Raw genomic sequence first — 15,371 nt, 5'->3', positions numbered from 1 at the left:
CCTCTGCACTGCAGGCAGAGGTGTTCCCAGCTTTCCGAGATCTTCCCTCAGGTGGCCCCATACGCTCTCTGCTTGCTGTTCTGTCCCCCTCCTGCGGCTGGCAGTAGGATGGACGTGAGAACGCTCCCCCAGACCCTGAGGACACGGGCCGCGCCCACAGGAGCAGTGAGGCCTGCCACGCAGGACTGCCTCCTTCCGCTGCGCCTCCAGCTCCCTTCTAGGGGTCTGTGCCCCTCAGAGCTGAATGTAACTGGTACCCTCCTGCCTGCAGCGCGGCCAGAGACCCGAAGTCCGGATGGAGGGGAGCTCGGTCTCCCACGGGTCCCCATCGCTCACAGCATTCAGCGGAGGGGGTGCAAACAGACTTGGAGTCATTCAAAAGCAATAGCAAAAGTCTTTGTAAATGTTTGCAAACCTTTTTTTTTTTTATTGCGGTAACATTGATTTATAACATTATTTAAATTTCAGGTGTACCTGGTTATATTTCGATTTCTGTGTAGAGTACATCGTGTTTACCACCCAAAGACTAATTACAGGTCATCACGGCACACCTGAGCCTAATCACCCCTTTCTCCTGTTTCCCTCCCCTTTCTGCTCTGGTAACCACCAATCCAATTTCTGTCTCTATGTGTGTGTGATTGTTTTTATCTTCTACTTAGGAGTGAGATCATATGGTATTTGATTTTCTCCCTGACTTATTTCACGTGGCATAATACCCTCAAGTTCCAAATGGCCGGATTTCATCATTTCTTATGGCTGAGTAGTATTCCATTGTGTATACACCACATCTTTATCCATTCGTCCCTTGATGGGCACCTAGCTTACTTCCAAGCTTTGGCTATTGTGAATAAGGCTGTGATGAACGTGGGGTGCATGTATCTTTAAGTATTCATGTTTTCATGTTCTTTGGATAAATACCCAGCAGTGGAATAGCTGGATCATATGGTAGATCTATTGTTAATTTTTGAGGAATCTCCATACTGTTTTCCATAGTGGCTGCATGAGTTTACACTTCCATCCACAGTGTACGAGGGTTCCCTTCTCTCCACATCCTCTCCCACACTTGTTTCCTGTCTTGTTTTTTTTTGTTTGAGGAAGATTAGCCCTGAGCTAACATCTGCCGCCAATCCTCCTCTTTTTGCTGAGAAAGACTGGCCCTGAGCTAACGTCTGTGCCCATCTTCCTTTACTTTATATGTGGGATGTCTAACATAGCATGGCGTGCCAAGTGGTGCCATATCCACACCCAGGCTCCAAACCAGTGAACCCCGGACCACCGAAGGAGAACGTGTGCACTTAACCACTATGCCACCGGGCCGGCCCTTCCTGTCTTTTTAATTATAGCCATTCTGACTGGAGTGAGGTGATATCTCCCTGTAGTTTTGATTTGCATTTCGCTGATAGTTAGTGATGTTGACCATCTTTTCATGTGCCTGTTGGCCATCTGTGTATCTTCTTTGAAGAAATGTCTATGCAGATCTTTTGCCCATTTTTGAATTGGGTTGTTAGTTTTTTGCTGTTGAGATGTATGAGTTCTTTGTATATTTTGGATATTAACCCCTTATCAGATGTATGGTTTGCAAATACCTTCTCCCAGTTGTCAGGTTGTCTTTTCATTTTGTTGATGGTTTCCCTTGCTGTGCAGAAGCTTTGTAGTTTGATGTGGTCCCATTTATTTATTTTTTTCTGTTGTTTCCCTTGCGCAGTCAGACATGATACTTGAAAATATGCTGGTGAGACCAATGCCGAAGAGCGTACTGCCTATGTTTTCTTCTAGAAGTTCAATGGTTCCAGGTCTTACATTCAAGTCTATAATCCATTTTCAGTTAATTTTTGTGTATGGTGTGATGGAATGGTCTACTTTCGTTCTTTTGCATGTGGCTGTCCAGTTTTTCCAACACCATTTATTGAAGAGACTTTCCTTTCTCCTTTGTATGTTCTTAGCTCCCTTGTTGAAAATTAGCTGTCCATAGATGTGTGGGTTTATTTCTGGGTGCTCGGTTCTGTTCCATTGATCTTTGCCTCTGTTTTTGTGCCAGTACCATTCTGTTTTGGTTACTATGGCTTTGTAGTAGATTTTGAAATCAGGGAGTGTGATACCTCCAGCTTTGTTGTTTTTTCTCAGGAGTCCTTTAGCTATTTGGGGTCTTTTGTTCCATACAAATTTTAGGATTCTTTGTCCTATTTCCATGAAAAATGTTGGAACTTAGATAGGGATTGCATTGAATCTGTAGATTGCTTTGGGAAGTAGGGATATTTTAATTATGTTAATTCTTCCAATCCAAGAGCACAGACTCTTTCCATTTCTTTGTGTCTTCAGTTTCTTTCAACAATGTTTTATGGTTTTCAGTGTACAGCTCTTTCACTTCTTTGGTTAAGTTTATTCTCAGGTGTTTTATTCTTTTTGTTGCGATTGTAAATGGGATTGTATTCTTGATTTCTCTTTCTGCTACTTCATTATTAGTGTATAAAAATACAACTGATTTTTGTATGTTGATTTTGTATCCTGGAACTTGACCATTTATTATTTCTATAAGTTTTTAAATAGATTCTTTAGGGGTTTCTACATATAAAATCATGTCACCTGCAAATGCTGACAGTTTCACTTCTTCCCTTCCAGTTTGGATCCCTTTTATTTCTTTTTCTTGCCTGATTGCTCTGGCTAAGACTTCCAATACTATGTTACATAAGAGTGGTGAAAGTGGGCATGCTTGTCTGGTTCCTGTTCTTAGAAGGGTAGCTTTCAGTTTTTCTCCATTGAGAATGGTATTAGCCGTGGGTTTGTCATATATGGCTTTTATTATGTTGAGGTACTTTCCTTCTATACCCATTTTATTCAGAGTTTTTATCATTAATGGATGCTGTATTTTGTCAAATGCTTTCTCTGCATCTATTGAGATAATCGTGTGATTTTTATTCTTCATTTTGTTAATGTGTATCACATTCATTTGTGGATGTTGAACCATCCCTGCATCCTGGAATAAATCGCACTTGATCATGGTGTGTGATCTTTTTCATGTATTGTTGTATTTGATTTGCTAGTATTTTGTTGAGGGTTTTTGTATCGGTGTTCATCAGTGATATTGGCCTGTAATTTTCCTTCTTTGTGTTGTCCTTGTGTGGTTTTGGTATCAGGGTAATGTTGGCTTCGTAGAATGAGTTAGGAAGCTTCCCCTTCTCTTCAGTTTTTTGGAAGAGTTTGAGAAGGAGAGGTATTAAATCTTCTTTGAATGTTTGGTAGAATTCACAAGGGAAGCCATCTGGCCCTGGACTTTTATTTTTTGGGAGGTTTTTTATTACTATTTTGATCTCCTTACTGGTGATTGGTCTATTCAGATTCTCTATTTCTTCTTGATTCAGTTTTGGAAGGTTGTATGATTCTAAGAATTTGTCCACTCTTCTAGATTATCAAATTTGTTGGCATATAGCTTTTCATAGTATTCTCTTATAATCTTTTGTATTTCTGAGGTGTCTTGTAATTTCTTCTCTTTCATTTGATTTTATTTGAGCCTTCTCTCTCTCTTGATGAATCTAGCTAAAGGTTTCTCAATTTTGTGTATCTTTTCAAAGAACCAGCTCTTGGTTTCATTGATTTTTTTCCTACTGCTTTTTAGTCTCTACTTCATTTATTTCTGCTCTGATCTTTATTATTTCCTTCCTTCTCCTGATTTGGGGCTCTGTTTGTTTTTCTTTCTCCAGTTTCTTTAGGTGACCTGTTAGATGGTTTATTTGGGATTTTTCTTGTTTGTTGAAGTAGGCCTGTACCACCATATACTTCCCTCTTAGAACAGCTTTTGCTGTATCCCATTGACTTCAGCATGTTGTATTTTCATTTTCATTTGTCTTCTGGAAATTTTTGATTTCTTCGTTGACCCAATCTTTGTTCAGTAGCATTTTGTTTAATCTCTACATATTTGTGACTTTTCTGATTTTCTTCCTGTAACTAATTTCTAGTTTCAGACCTTTGTGGTCAGAAAAGATGCTTGGTATTATTTCAATCTTCTTAAATTTACTGAGACCTGTTTTGTAGCCTAATATGTGGTCAGTCCTGGAGAATGTTCCATGTGCATTTGAAAAGAAGGTGTATTCTGCAGTCATTGGATGGAATGTTCTATATATATCTACTAAGTCCATCTGGTCTAATGTATTGTTTAAGGCCAGTGTTTCCTTATTGACCTTCTGTTTGGATGATCTGTCCATTTGTCTAAGTGGAATGTTAAAGTCCCCTACTATTATTGTGTTACTATTTCTCCTTTCATGTCTGTTAATAATTCTTTTATATATTTAGCTGCTCCTATGTCATATCCTCTTGTTGGATTATTCCCTTCATCATTATGTAGTGCCCTTCTTTGTCTCATTACAATTTTTGTTTTAAAGTCTATTTTGTCAAAGTATTGCTACTCCAGCTTTCTTTTATTTGCCATTTGCATGGAATATCTTTTTCCATCCCTTCACTTTCGGTTTGTGTGCCTTTAGGTCTGAAGTGTCTCTCTCGTATGCAGCATATATATGGGTCTTGTTTTTTATCCGGTCAGCCACCCTATGCCTTTTAACTGGAGCATTTAGTCCATTGACATTTAAAGTAGCTATTGATAAATATGTACTTATTGCCATTTTGTTACTTTTTTTCTGGGTGTTTTAGTAGTTCTTCTTTGTTCCTTTCTTCTTCTCTTGCTCTCTTCCCTTGTGGTTTGATGGCTGAAAGCTTTTTTTAAAGATACACTGTTTTTGGTGAGGAAGATTGGCTCTGAGCTAACATCTGTTGCCAACCTTCCTTTTTTTTTTCTCCCGAAATCCCCAGTATGTAGTTGTATATCCCAGTTGTGAGTCATTCTAGTTCTTCTTTGTGGGATGCTACCACAGCATGGCTAGACGAGTAGAGTGTAGGTCCGCGCCCAGGATCCGAACCAGTGAACCATGAGCCACTGAAGCAGAGCGTGCAGACTTAACCACTCAGCCACAGGGCCGGCCCCTGAAAACTTCTGAAACAAAATTTTAAGAGAGAGTTCTTCATTGTGCCCCAAGGAACTTTCAGACTCAGTCCGTGGTGAAAATCGGGTTCTCACCTGGGGCCGTGGAAACATGCCTGGGGGGGTCACACGCCTGGAAGTGCTACTGGCATGTAGTGGAGGAGCCAGGACGGCTGCCCAGAAGTACAGGACGGTCCCACACAATGATGCCCAGTCCTGCCCAAAGGCCAGCAGGGCCCCTCCCCTGCTGAGAATGAGCATAGAACTGAACATGAGAAACTCTATCCAGGACTGGACGCAGGTCTACACAACAGCAACCTTTAAAGATGAACTCAGAGCTCTCATTCCCAGTGAGGTTTTCCCGCTATCACTGAATAATGAAAAGAACACCCAAAGAGGCTTAGCATTCCTCCCATTTAACATTAATGCAAAGAGTTGCATTTGTAGAGAGCCTGCGTGTGCTCCTGGGGTGGAGCGGCAGAGATGGCTCCATGAGGGTGGGCCTGGCCAGACCAGGTTGTGGGCACAAAGCAGGCACTCAGTAGTCACTGTCTGAGGGGTGACTTGGGGGTGTGGGAGGAAGCAGGGCCCTCAGCCGCCCTTCCCATGTCCCATCCAGCTTGCTAAATAAAGGACACTCTTCCCCACCAGGGCAGAGGTCACTCACTCCCTGGCACACAGCAGGCACTCAATACTCCTGGGTAAGTAAACCAATGTGGGGCTGGGTCTCCCAACAGCTGAGTGTGTTGGGGGGTGTGTGCGCGCACACGAGAATGGCTGCCAAGGCCAACTGGGTCCTAAAGCCCTTTGGATTTCGTGACAAAGGAGCTAAGATTCTGGTGTGGTGGCCAGAGGCTCCCGGAACAGCGGAGGAGCCTCTGGTACTGGCCTGCCTTGTGGCCACGCCAGTCTGCCCACAGCACCCACACGAAAGGGCATCATGGCAACAGGCCAAGCCCCCAAGGGCCTCAGCACATACCTGCCAGGCGGCTGGTTCGGCCCATCTTAGAGGCGCCACCTGAGCTGGCAGGTGCTCTGCTCTGCCCACGTGGTGGAGCAGGAACTCAGGCTCTCCACATCACCAGCCCGGCACCGCTGCATCCTTATCCCCAGAATTCAAACGCGTTTCAAGGGGGAAAAATGGACAGTGTCATGTGAAGAAATACTCATATTTAGTGCTTTTTATGTGGCATTCCAAGCACTTTGCAAACAGTCCCTCCCAATCACTCAGAGGCGGCTAGACAGGAAGGCAGAGAAGGCACAGGGCAGAGCCACCTCCTGGGGAGGACAGGCCGTGCTCCGCCCACCAGAGCCTCCACTTGAGCCACCCCCACCCCGTGGCCACCAGGGGACGCCTACAGGTCCTGGTCTGTGTCCTCAGCCTCCATCGCTTCCACGGGGCTGTAGGCCTTCCAGGCCTGCAGGTTACAGTTCTTCAGGATGGTTCCCAGCTGCTTCCCAGGTCCCACCTCAAACGTCCTGGGGAACTCGGTGCCTTTCCTCCTCTCGTATATGGCATGCATCGTCTGCTCCCACTTCACTGGGGAGACCACCTGCTGGACCAGCAATTTCTGGATGTGTTTCGGATGCATGTATTTGTTCCCATTGACGTTTGAGTGGACGGAAACCAGAGGCTTCTTGACATCAATTGCCTTTAAAACTTGCGCCAGGGGCTCCATGGCTGGCTCCATGAGGCGGGTATGGAAGGCACCGCTCACCGGCAACATCTTGGTGCGTCTGAAGTGATACTTAGAGGAATTCTTCTGGAGAAACTGCAGAGCCTGGAGAAAAAAGAAAGGAGGTTTAAGCCAGGCAGATCTTAGAGGAAGAAACTCCGAGAGGCAGTCACCACTGGCACCGTCATAGTCCTGTGTACAGAATATGCTTCTCTCTTCACATCTGCACACGTAGTTCAGGCTGCAAATGACCTAGAGTGACAGACTCAATCCACCTCTTTATTCCTTTAAAATCAGCTGCATATTCAGTGTCCCACAAGTCCTCCTCCGGGGATCTGACCATTCACATGCCCCACCTGGGTAGGTGACTACTGCGTGGCTGAAAGAGATCCGAGGTTGGGAAACACGAGTCCTGTCCCAGCTCCTGTCATTCACTAGCTCGGGGCCCAGAAATATCACTCAATGCCTTGGCATTTTTTTTCACCCATAAAGTGAGCAGAGTTTCGTCTACTTCACAAGGTGCTGGGAAGTGACTGGCAGGAGGTGTGCAAGCATCTATAAACTAACAGTAAGTGTTCATCTTCAATTATAGTTCTGCTACCCTTCATAATGTTTAATAAACCTGTTTTCTTATCACTCCATAATCTTCAAGAAAAAAGTTCAGAAGGAGACTCGAAGCCTCATTTCACCCCGCGGGGTCTTTCCCATGAGAACTCTCCTCCGCGGTTTCTCTAGAGAAGAACTCTCTCTCTCCCTGAAACCAAAAACCTTCCCCAGGAGGGGCCTCGGCCCAGAAGGGGCCTCTGGGGCTAACAGGCCCAAATTTGGAAGTGTTGGCAAACAGCGTAATTTGCAAATATCTTTAAAATAGTATATTCCTAAGAGACACAGCCCACGGCCTGCCACGCTGACAGTGGAGGCCCTTCATCCCTCCACTGGGATCTCAAGGGCTCCCTGTGCACTAAACCCTCTGCTATGTCCCTTCAACCCGACAGCAGCCACGCACAGCCTGATGAGAGGCTGGGCCAGCTGCTCCCTGGAAGACTGAAGGTAAGCCTTGTGGTCACAGGAGCTGCATGACCTCAGGCAGTGGCACTTTACGTCTCTGTGCCTCAGTTTCCTCATCTATAAAACGGGGATGACAACAGTAGTTGTCTCATGGGGGCATGGATCGAACGCTGCTTAGGCACATGTCCTGTATAAGGGTTAGCAATCATTATCATCTTGTATACCAAGCCCATCCATATCTACTGGAAAAAACATAACGAGGCAGCTCTTTGTGTCCCCAGAGGGTAGGAGGCACCAGGAGTTTTGGCTGGATGGTGCTCGTCTGTCCATCTCCATGGACCCCTCCCTGCAGGAGCATATCCTGCCCACCCAGGCCCGGCCAGCTGCAGCCTGTGGCTCATCCCATCCAGCCTCCTCTGCCTCCTGTCTGTCAGGACTCCAGAGCCGCTCAGGGCGGGGAGGGAAGTGGAGCAGAGCCCAGCACAGTGAACCGCACCACATGCGCACCACACCTGCGGGAACCGTGGAGGTTTGCACTGTCTGTCCCTGCAGCAGTCTACCCTGTCCTGACTGACCAGGTGCTTCATGTCCACTGTCACCTCCAGTCTGTCCCATCACACTGAGGGACAAGCCCCGGGAGCATCTCTGAACCAAGGCCTCTTGCAGTCCCCAGCCCATGCCCTTCCCAGCATGCCTGGGCTGCTCTGACCACCGGCATCCATGTGGGTGACACTCTGTGGCACCTCCTGTGTCATTTCAGCCGCCTCAAAGTGCTTTCCCTGTAAGGTCTCTGCACTCATCCAACTCGAGGGAAGACCGCAGAAGTCAAGGCCATGGCCTCAGGTCCAGCAGGCTCCTATGCGGCTGGCCCTCGGCCAAGGCACTGGTCTAGCAGAGACAGAGCCTTCTTCGATCAGTTGTTGGATTTGGGCTCTGCTGCTCAGGGGAAGCCCTGTCCTCAGCTCAGCTCTTTGCGGTGGCACTTCCAACAGCACCAAGAGGCCAAACCTGGGAGTCCCAGGAGTCGTCATCTGGACCGGATGCCCACCTGGCTGGGAGCCTGCCCTGGCTGGGGGGAGATTCCTGCCCTGGCTGGGGGCCCCTCCTGGCTCCCTTCTGGGTTACTTTCTAATGGGAGAGAGCAGCTGCCTCCGTGAGTAACTTGGGGCCACTGTAACTCATCTTCCCACCGTCTCAGAACTGTCACAAGAGGGACCACTCACTGGTTCAGAGGAGACACGAGGTCACCTGGCACAAGGGCCAGGCCCTGAAGGGGAGGATGAACGGAGAAGGTGAGTGGAGGAGACAGAGACGCCAGCGTGAGACAGACGAGTTCCAGGTCTCCCTCCACCATCTCCAAGCACTTGCCTCTCCCTCAGCTTCCTCACATCTAAGATGGGACTGAGACCCCCCTCCGCGAGCACAGGACTGCCGCTGGGGCCTGGAGAGGTGTAAGTACTGGCCCTGCGCCGCAGCCCCGCACAGGTCCCCACCCGCACTCCGCCAGCATTCCCAAGCTCGGCCCTCAGGATCTGCCCTTTCCATCGGGCGCGCCCTCCTTCTCTGTGTGGGATGCCCTTCCTCTTGGCAAACTCATCCTCCAGGCCCCACTCCTGGGGCCACCTCCTCAGGCCCCTGCTGTCAGCCTGACCCTGCAACCTGGAGTCATCTGTTCACAGCCGGCCTTCCTGGGAGGGCAGGAGCTCTGGCTGACCAGTCTGTGTCCTCAGTGCTTGCTGCACAGGAGCTGCCCGAGCAATGATTGTGGGGAAGAGAGAAGGGAAGGGCGGGCAGAGGAAAGGAAATTAACTTGGGTGCCAACACAGACCCGGGAGAAAGAGCAGGTCGGAGCAACCCTGTAGGAAGGGCTTCTCCTCTCTGAGGAAGCAACCGGGTCAGCGGCCGTGAGAAGCCCCGAGTGCACCAGGCGAGGGCCTGGAGACCACCTGGTCCAGCCCCTTCACTTTCCATAGGGGGCTGGGCAAGTTGCCCGAGGTCCCGGTCTGTATGAGGTGAGGGGGACAGTATCCCAGCCTCCTGCTCCCTGTGCAGTGCTCGCTCCACCACACACTCCCCAGGCCCTCAAATACTTCCCAAGATCTCGGCTCAGCCGAGAACCCAGCGCACTACTGTGGGCTCACAGGCGTGGAACGGCCCCCACCTTCTGTAGCGGACTGGGGTCCGTGAGGACTGCGCCCGTCAACACCCACCTCCAGGTGGCCTGAAATCACCCTGCAGTCGGGAAAGAGGTAGTTGGCCACCTCGCACACGGGGTTCTCTATGCCCGCAGCCTTGCAGTGCTCCCGGGCTTCCAAGCAGGCGAAGGAGAACTTGGACTGAGGCCGACCGAGGACAGACAGCATCCCACTGGGGGCAGCTTCCGAGGCTTCCTGCATGGCCTCGGCTCGGACTTTCACTGCATACAGACCTATCCAGAGAGAAGGGCATTTGGAGAAATCAGGGCACGTAATGAAGGAGGGAAGCCCAGACCTGAAAGACAAGGCTAAGGTCCACACTGCGTGCGGGAGACACTCACACTGGTGTCCGCCGCCAGGCCACAAGGCCACAGTTGTATCTGTATCTGCTGCACAGAGACGCCGCCACCACCATGGAAAAGCAGGTGCCGTCCCTGGCACTAACGAATTAACCCATGGCTTCCTGCCTCACAGCGGCTCGGCGCAGGACGGGCTGCTTAACCAGGGGTGACTGTGCCCCCAGGGCAGTGTCTGGAGCCCATTTTTGATTGTTACAACGGGGAAGGGGGTCTGTGCTACTGGCATCTGGTGGGTAGAAGCCAGGGATGCTGCTCCACGTCCTACAATGCACAGCGCCCCTACAACAATGAATTATCTGGTCCAAAACGCCCGCAGTGCTGCTTCTGAGAAATCCTGCTGTCGGGTGAGAAGGAACAGACTTTGAGCTACATTGCTTCGGACAAGTCATGACCTCCCTCCAAGCGAGAGTTTTAGATAGTAAAATGGGGATAATAATATCTAATCTGCCTGGCTTGTTGTGAAAACTGGGATTTCTTTCTTTCTTCCTTTTGGTGAGGAAGATTCACCCTGAGCTAACATCTGTTGCCAATCTTCCTTTTTTGCTTGAGGAAGATTGGCCCTGAGCTAACATCTGTGCCAGTCTTCCTGTATTTTGCATGTGGGACACCACCACAGCATGGCTGATGAGCGGTGCATAGGTCCATGCCTGGGATCCGAACCAGTGAACCCCGGCTGCTGAGTAGAGCATGTAAACTTAACCACTACACCACTGGGCTGGCCCTGGGAATTATCAATTTGGTTATTACTTAAGAGAAATCATGTTGAAGAGGAAAAACAATCAAGAGGCATCAAGATACTTGGAATGATGCACAAACTACAAACTGGTCCCTGACTCGCAGTCTCACAATTACCATAAATCAAGCAGTGCTGCCCTCACTAAGAGCTGGAGAACCTGACGCTGCCAAGACAGGCCACCCGAAACGCGGGCTCCTGGGTCAGCGTGGCTCCAGCGCAAGGTGAGAGGACAGGGCCGTGCCCAGGCAGGCAGCTCCAATGACCGCCACGTAAGAATGGCCTGTGATGACTGGACACCCATTGTCCTGGTCCTGGGTCTGCTCCCTCGGGGGGAAGGGCATGAGCAGACCAAGGAGAGGTGAAGGGGCAGCGCAGGTTCAATGGGACAACGGGGAGGGTCTGAGGGGCACTCCTGTCCCCTTTCTAACACATCTCCATTCACTCGGCAATCACGCACAGCTGTACTGGACTTTCAGCCTCCTTACGCAACTGGAGCTGTGGAGCAAATGTGTTAAGAGCCTGTGGCAGGAAGTAAGACAACACAGAGGAATGTGGAGAAAGCGTGTGGAAATCCTCCCGTGCAGCCATTAAATAAGTATGCAAGATGCCGAGTGAAAAAATTCAACACAGAATGTACACAGGCTCTAATTCTGCAAATTATGTACACATAAAACTATGTGTAAAATAGTTTTATTAGGATGTGGAACTATGAAACTATTTTCATTTCCTATAATGCTTTTTAAAAAAACACTGAGGTAAAATATAAATATACAATATCAAATTATAAAACATAAAACACCTGTATCCTCTAAGTAACCACTCCCCATTTCTCCTTCCCTCCACCCAGGAACCTCTAATCTGCTGTCTCTATGGATTTGTGTATTCTGGGCATTTCATATGAGAGAGATGACACACTACGTGACCTTTTGTGCCTGGCTCCTTTCACTCAGGACGTTTCTGAGGTTCATCCACGTTGGAGCAGGTGTCAGTACTTTGCTTCTTTTTATGGCTGAATAGTATTCCATTGTACAGATAGACCACAATTTGTTTATCCACTCATCTGAGGATGGACATGTGGACTGTTTCCATCTTTAGGCTGTTATGAAGAACGCTGTTACAAACATCTGTGTACAAGTTTTCTGCGTGGACATGTTTTCATTTCTTGGTGATACACCTACAGGTGGAACTAGTGAGTCGTACAGTAACTTATGTTTAACTGTTGGAGGAACCACCAAACTGTTTCCCTCAACGGCTGCACTGGTTTACGGTCTCACCAGCCATGTGTGAGGTTCCTGTTTTTCCACAGCCTCGCCAACACTTATTATTTTCTGCTTTTTGTTCCGTCTTTTTAAATTAAAGCCATCCTAGTGGGTATGAAGTGGTACGTCATTGTGGATTTTGTTTTTTTAATGGCATTTTTTTTTTGAAGAGACAATTTAGATTTTTATTTTTTTTCCTTTTTCTCCCCAAAGCCCCCCAGTACGTAGTTGTATATTCTTAGTTGTGGGCCCTTCTAGTTGTGGCATGTAGGACGCTGCCTCAGCGTGGTTTGATGAGCAGTGCCATGTTCGCGCCCAGGAGTCGAACCAACGAAACCCTCGGCCGCTTACAGCAGAGCACACGAACTTAACCACTCGGCCACGGGGCCAGCCCCCGTCATTATGGTTTTGATTTGCATTTCCCTAATGATCAGTGATGTTGCATATCTTTTCATGTGCTTATTGGTCATTTGGATATCTTTCTTGGACAAATGTCTATTCAAGTCCTTTGCCCATATTTATCTATAAGCAAAAATGTTGATCTGTTTTAACCATAAACAAAAATCTTAAGAAGTGAAACTGATATGGCTCAAGATCAAACATTCAATTACTTTTTCATTTAATGCATATTTACTGAGCTTCTACCAAGCAATAGGCACTGGAAGCGTGTGAACAGACTAAGAACACAGGGGATAAGGGAGAGACAGTCAAGCAAGCAGATTTCATGAGATTACCAAAAGAAAGGAAATCCCAGATGAACCCTTCAGGCTTAAAAGGGAATCTAGGTGAAGTCTGGTCCTCGGGTTCCAATGTCATCCCCATCCACGTGCTCCCTTCTTTATCACCCCAGAATGGGTCCACAATCATTTATGGCAATGTCCCTTGGCCCCAGTGAGCCCAGGAAGACAACACCCCTGCACAAAACCAAACCCCTTTCTGTGTACCTTCAGAAAATTCCATGGCTCCGGCAAACACTAGGGCTGCAAATTCTCCCACACTGAATCCAGCAGCAGCAACACAGTTCTCAATAACCTGTGGTGACAGATGCAGAATGTGAGGCCAAGTTCTCAGAGAGCTCCATCCAGGGCTCTGCACTTGAGAGCTGGCAAGGTGCTCAGTGGCTCAGTGAGCCAGGTCCCACTGGCCTGGTGCTCCAGCTAGATGAGGAGACAGAGAAGTGGCTTTGACAATCACTGATGCGGCCCCTTTACTGATGAGGAACTTCCCTGGCAAGGTGAGTTAAACCCAGCTCGCTGACTCTGAGTGGGAGGTGAGACTCCAACCTAGGGCTCTGGATTCCATCGCTTCTGCCCTGGGGCTGCCTCTCAGACCGATGGAGCAGGAGGGAGCTAAGCACCGAAGTCAAGAGCATGACTTTCAGAGTCACAAAGAGCCGGATTCAGTTCTCAGCTTGGGAAAGTTCCCTAACCAACCTGAAGCCTCAGCTGTCTCATCTGTGAAATGGAGAAAGAGCAGGACCTACATCACAGGGCTGCTGAGAGAATCACATGAAGATAATGTCTCGAAAGTGCTTAGCACAGACCTGGCCCAGGGCAAGCACTCAATGTTATTCACGACTCAACAGGACCACTACCTAACCCTTTAATATCACCAAGTCTCCTTTCCCCATCCACAAAATAGCAGTATTTAACTCACGAGGCTGTTACAGGGCGAAATGGGGTAAAGGGTTTAAAGAACTAGCTTAACATTTACTATTTTGATATTATGAAGTATCAACAGCAATCAATTCACACCTTCAAGTGAAGTGACCGTCTCAGATATCATCTTCTCAATGATCATTTAGGGATGAAGCTGAATCCCCCTAAAATCATTTAGCAACTAATTAGATGATTAAGGATCATTTAAAATCACAGCTCGGCCCTCGACTCCCCAGCCTCCTTCTCTGTTCTGTTTTCCTTTCTATAACACTTTCCACCTCTAACACGCTACGTTCTTTACATCGTATATTTATGATGTCTCCTGCCCCGAAGATGCAAGCTCCGCCTGTAGCCCCAGCGCCTAGAACAGGGCCTGGCCCAAAGCGGGTACTCGTGAGAATCGGCCAGGAGTCAGCCGCGGGGACACTCCGGCCGGCCCCGGGGCCTCGGGCCTCACCGCGGGCTGCAGGTGATGCAGCTTCTCGACGGCGGCCAGCGAGGCCACGAAGACGGCGGGCTGGCAGTGCGCGGTGCGGTCCAGGGCCTCCTGCGGCCCGCGCAGGCTCAGCTCCAGCAGGTCGTAGCCCAGCACGCGGCGGGCGGCGGCGTAGAGCTCGCGGACGCGCGGGTAGCGCAGCAGCCCGCGGCCCATGCCCACCACCTGGCTGCCCTGGCCCGGGAAGAGCAGCACGGAGCACTGGCCCGGCAGCCGCCGCGCCGCCGCCGCCCGCGGTTCCTCCACCGCCGCATCGCGCAGCAGCTCCGCCACGTCCACCGCGCCCGGCGGGGGCCGCGGGAAGCTCGAGGCGCCGCAGCCCCGGGCCCACGCAGCCCGCGCCGCCCGGACATTCATGGCGAGGACACGCGAACCACGCGCGTTACCGTGGCGACCGGGGCCCGACTGCGGCGGCGCGGTCCGTGGCTCATTTCCTGCCGGGCGGGTCAGGGCACCCGAGGGCGGAAGGAAAGGTTCCGCAGTTTCTGGTTCCGCCCTGGGCCCTAGACCCGGCTGCCCTGCGTGCTGGGGGCGCATGCGCTTACGTAAACCTCCACGGGAGGGCAGACGGCACGGCCCTGCGCCACAATGAGCCCCGGGAAATATCTGTTGAACAAACGGCGCAACGCAATGTAGTGTTCACTCTTTCCACCTGGCGTGTGAAACGTGCTTGAGACGCTTCCACGTTCTTTCTCGTCTGTGATTCTCCCACCAACGCTGTGCAGTGGGCAAGATAACGCTTCTCTTATAATGCTTCCTGCAAACCGGACACGGTGCCCGGCACAGAAGCATCTAGTAAATAGGTGACCCGTTGAACAAAACCCGGGATATTTTTCAGACATTAGCTTAATTCCTCACAGCAACACTGTGGTGGATAGGTGCTATTATCCTCAGTTTACAGATGAGTAGACAAAGGCTGGAAGATTGAGTGACAGGTGGTTAGTGACAGAAGGGGATTGGAAACTGGGGTTATGCGGCTTCTGAGCGGTGGTGTGAGACTGGGTCAGAAAGAATC

At 49.4% G+C, this 15,371-nt stretch overlaps 1 protein-coding gene across 1 annotated transcript; it reads right to left on the bottom strand.

Annotated features, from left to right (window-relative positions):
- Nucleotides 1–4,955: 4,955 nt before the first annotated feature.
- Nucleotides 4,956–14,745, bottom strand: MCAT (malonyl-CoA-acyl carrier protein transacylase). The gene is made up of 4 exons (XM_046646666.1): nucleotides 14,318–14,745; nucleotides 13,147–13,234; nucleotides 9,864–10,081; nucleotides 4,956–6,750 (listed from the first exon to the last, which is right to left on the bottom strand). Exons 1-4 carry the CDS (start codon nucleotides 14,711–14,713, stop codon nucleotides 6,325–6,327), a joined length of 1,128 nt encoding a protein of 375 aa, XP_046502622.1. The 5' UTR covers nucleotides 14,714–14,745; the 3' UTR covers nucleotides 4,956–6,324.
- Nucleotides 14,746–15,371: the final 626 nt, after the last annotated feature.

The sequence above is a fragment of the Equus quagga genome, chromosome 19, assembly GCF_021613505.1.
Source record: "Equus quagga isolate Etosha38 chromosome 19, UCLA_HA_Equagga_1.0, whole genome shotgun sequence".
Lineage (NCBI taxonomy): Eukaryota > Metazoa > Chordata > Mammalia > Perissodactyla > Equidae > Equus > Equus quagga.
The sequence above is the reverse complement of the archived record's forward strand: the minus strand, read 5'-3'. Positions and strand labels throughout refer to the sequence as shown.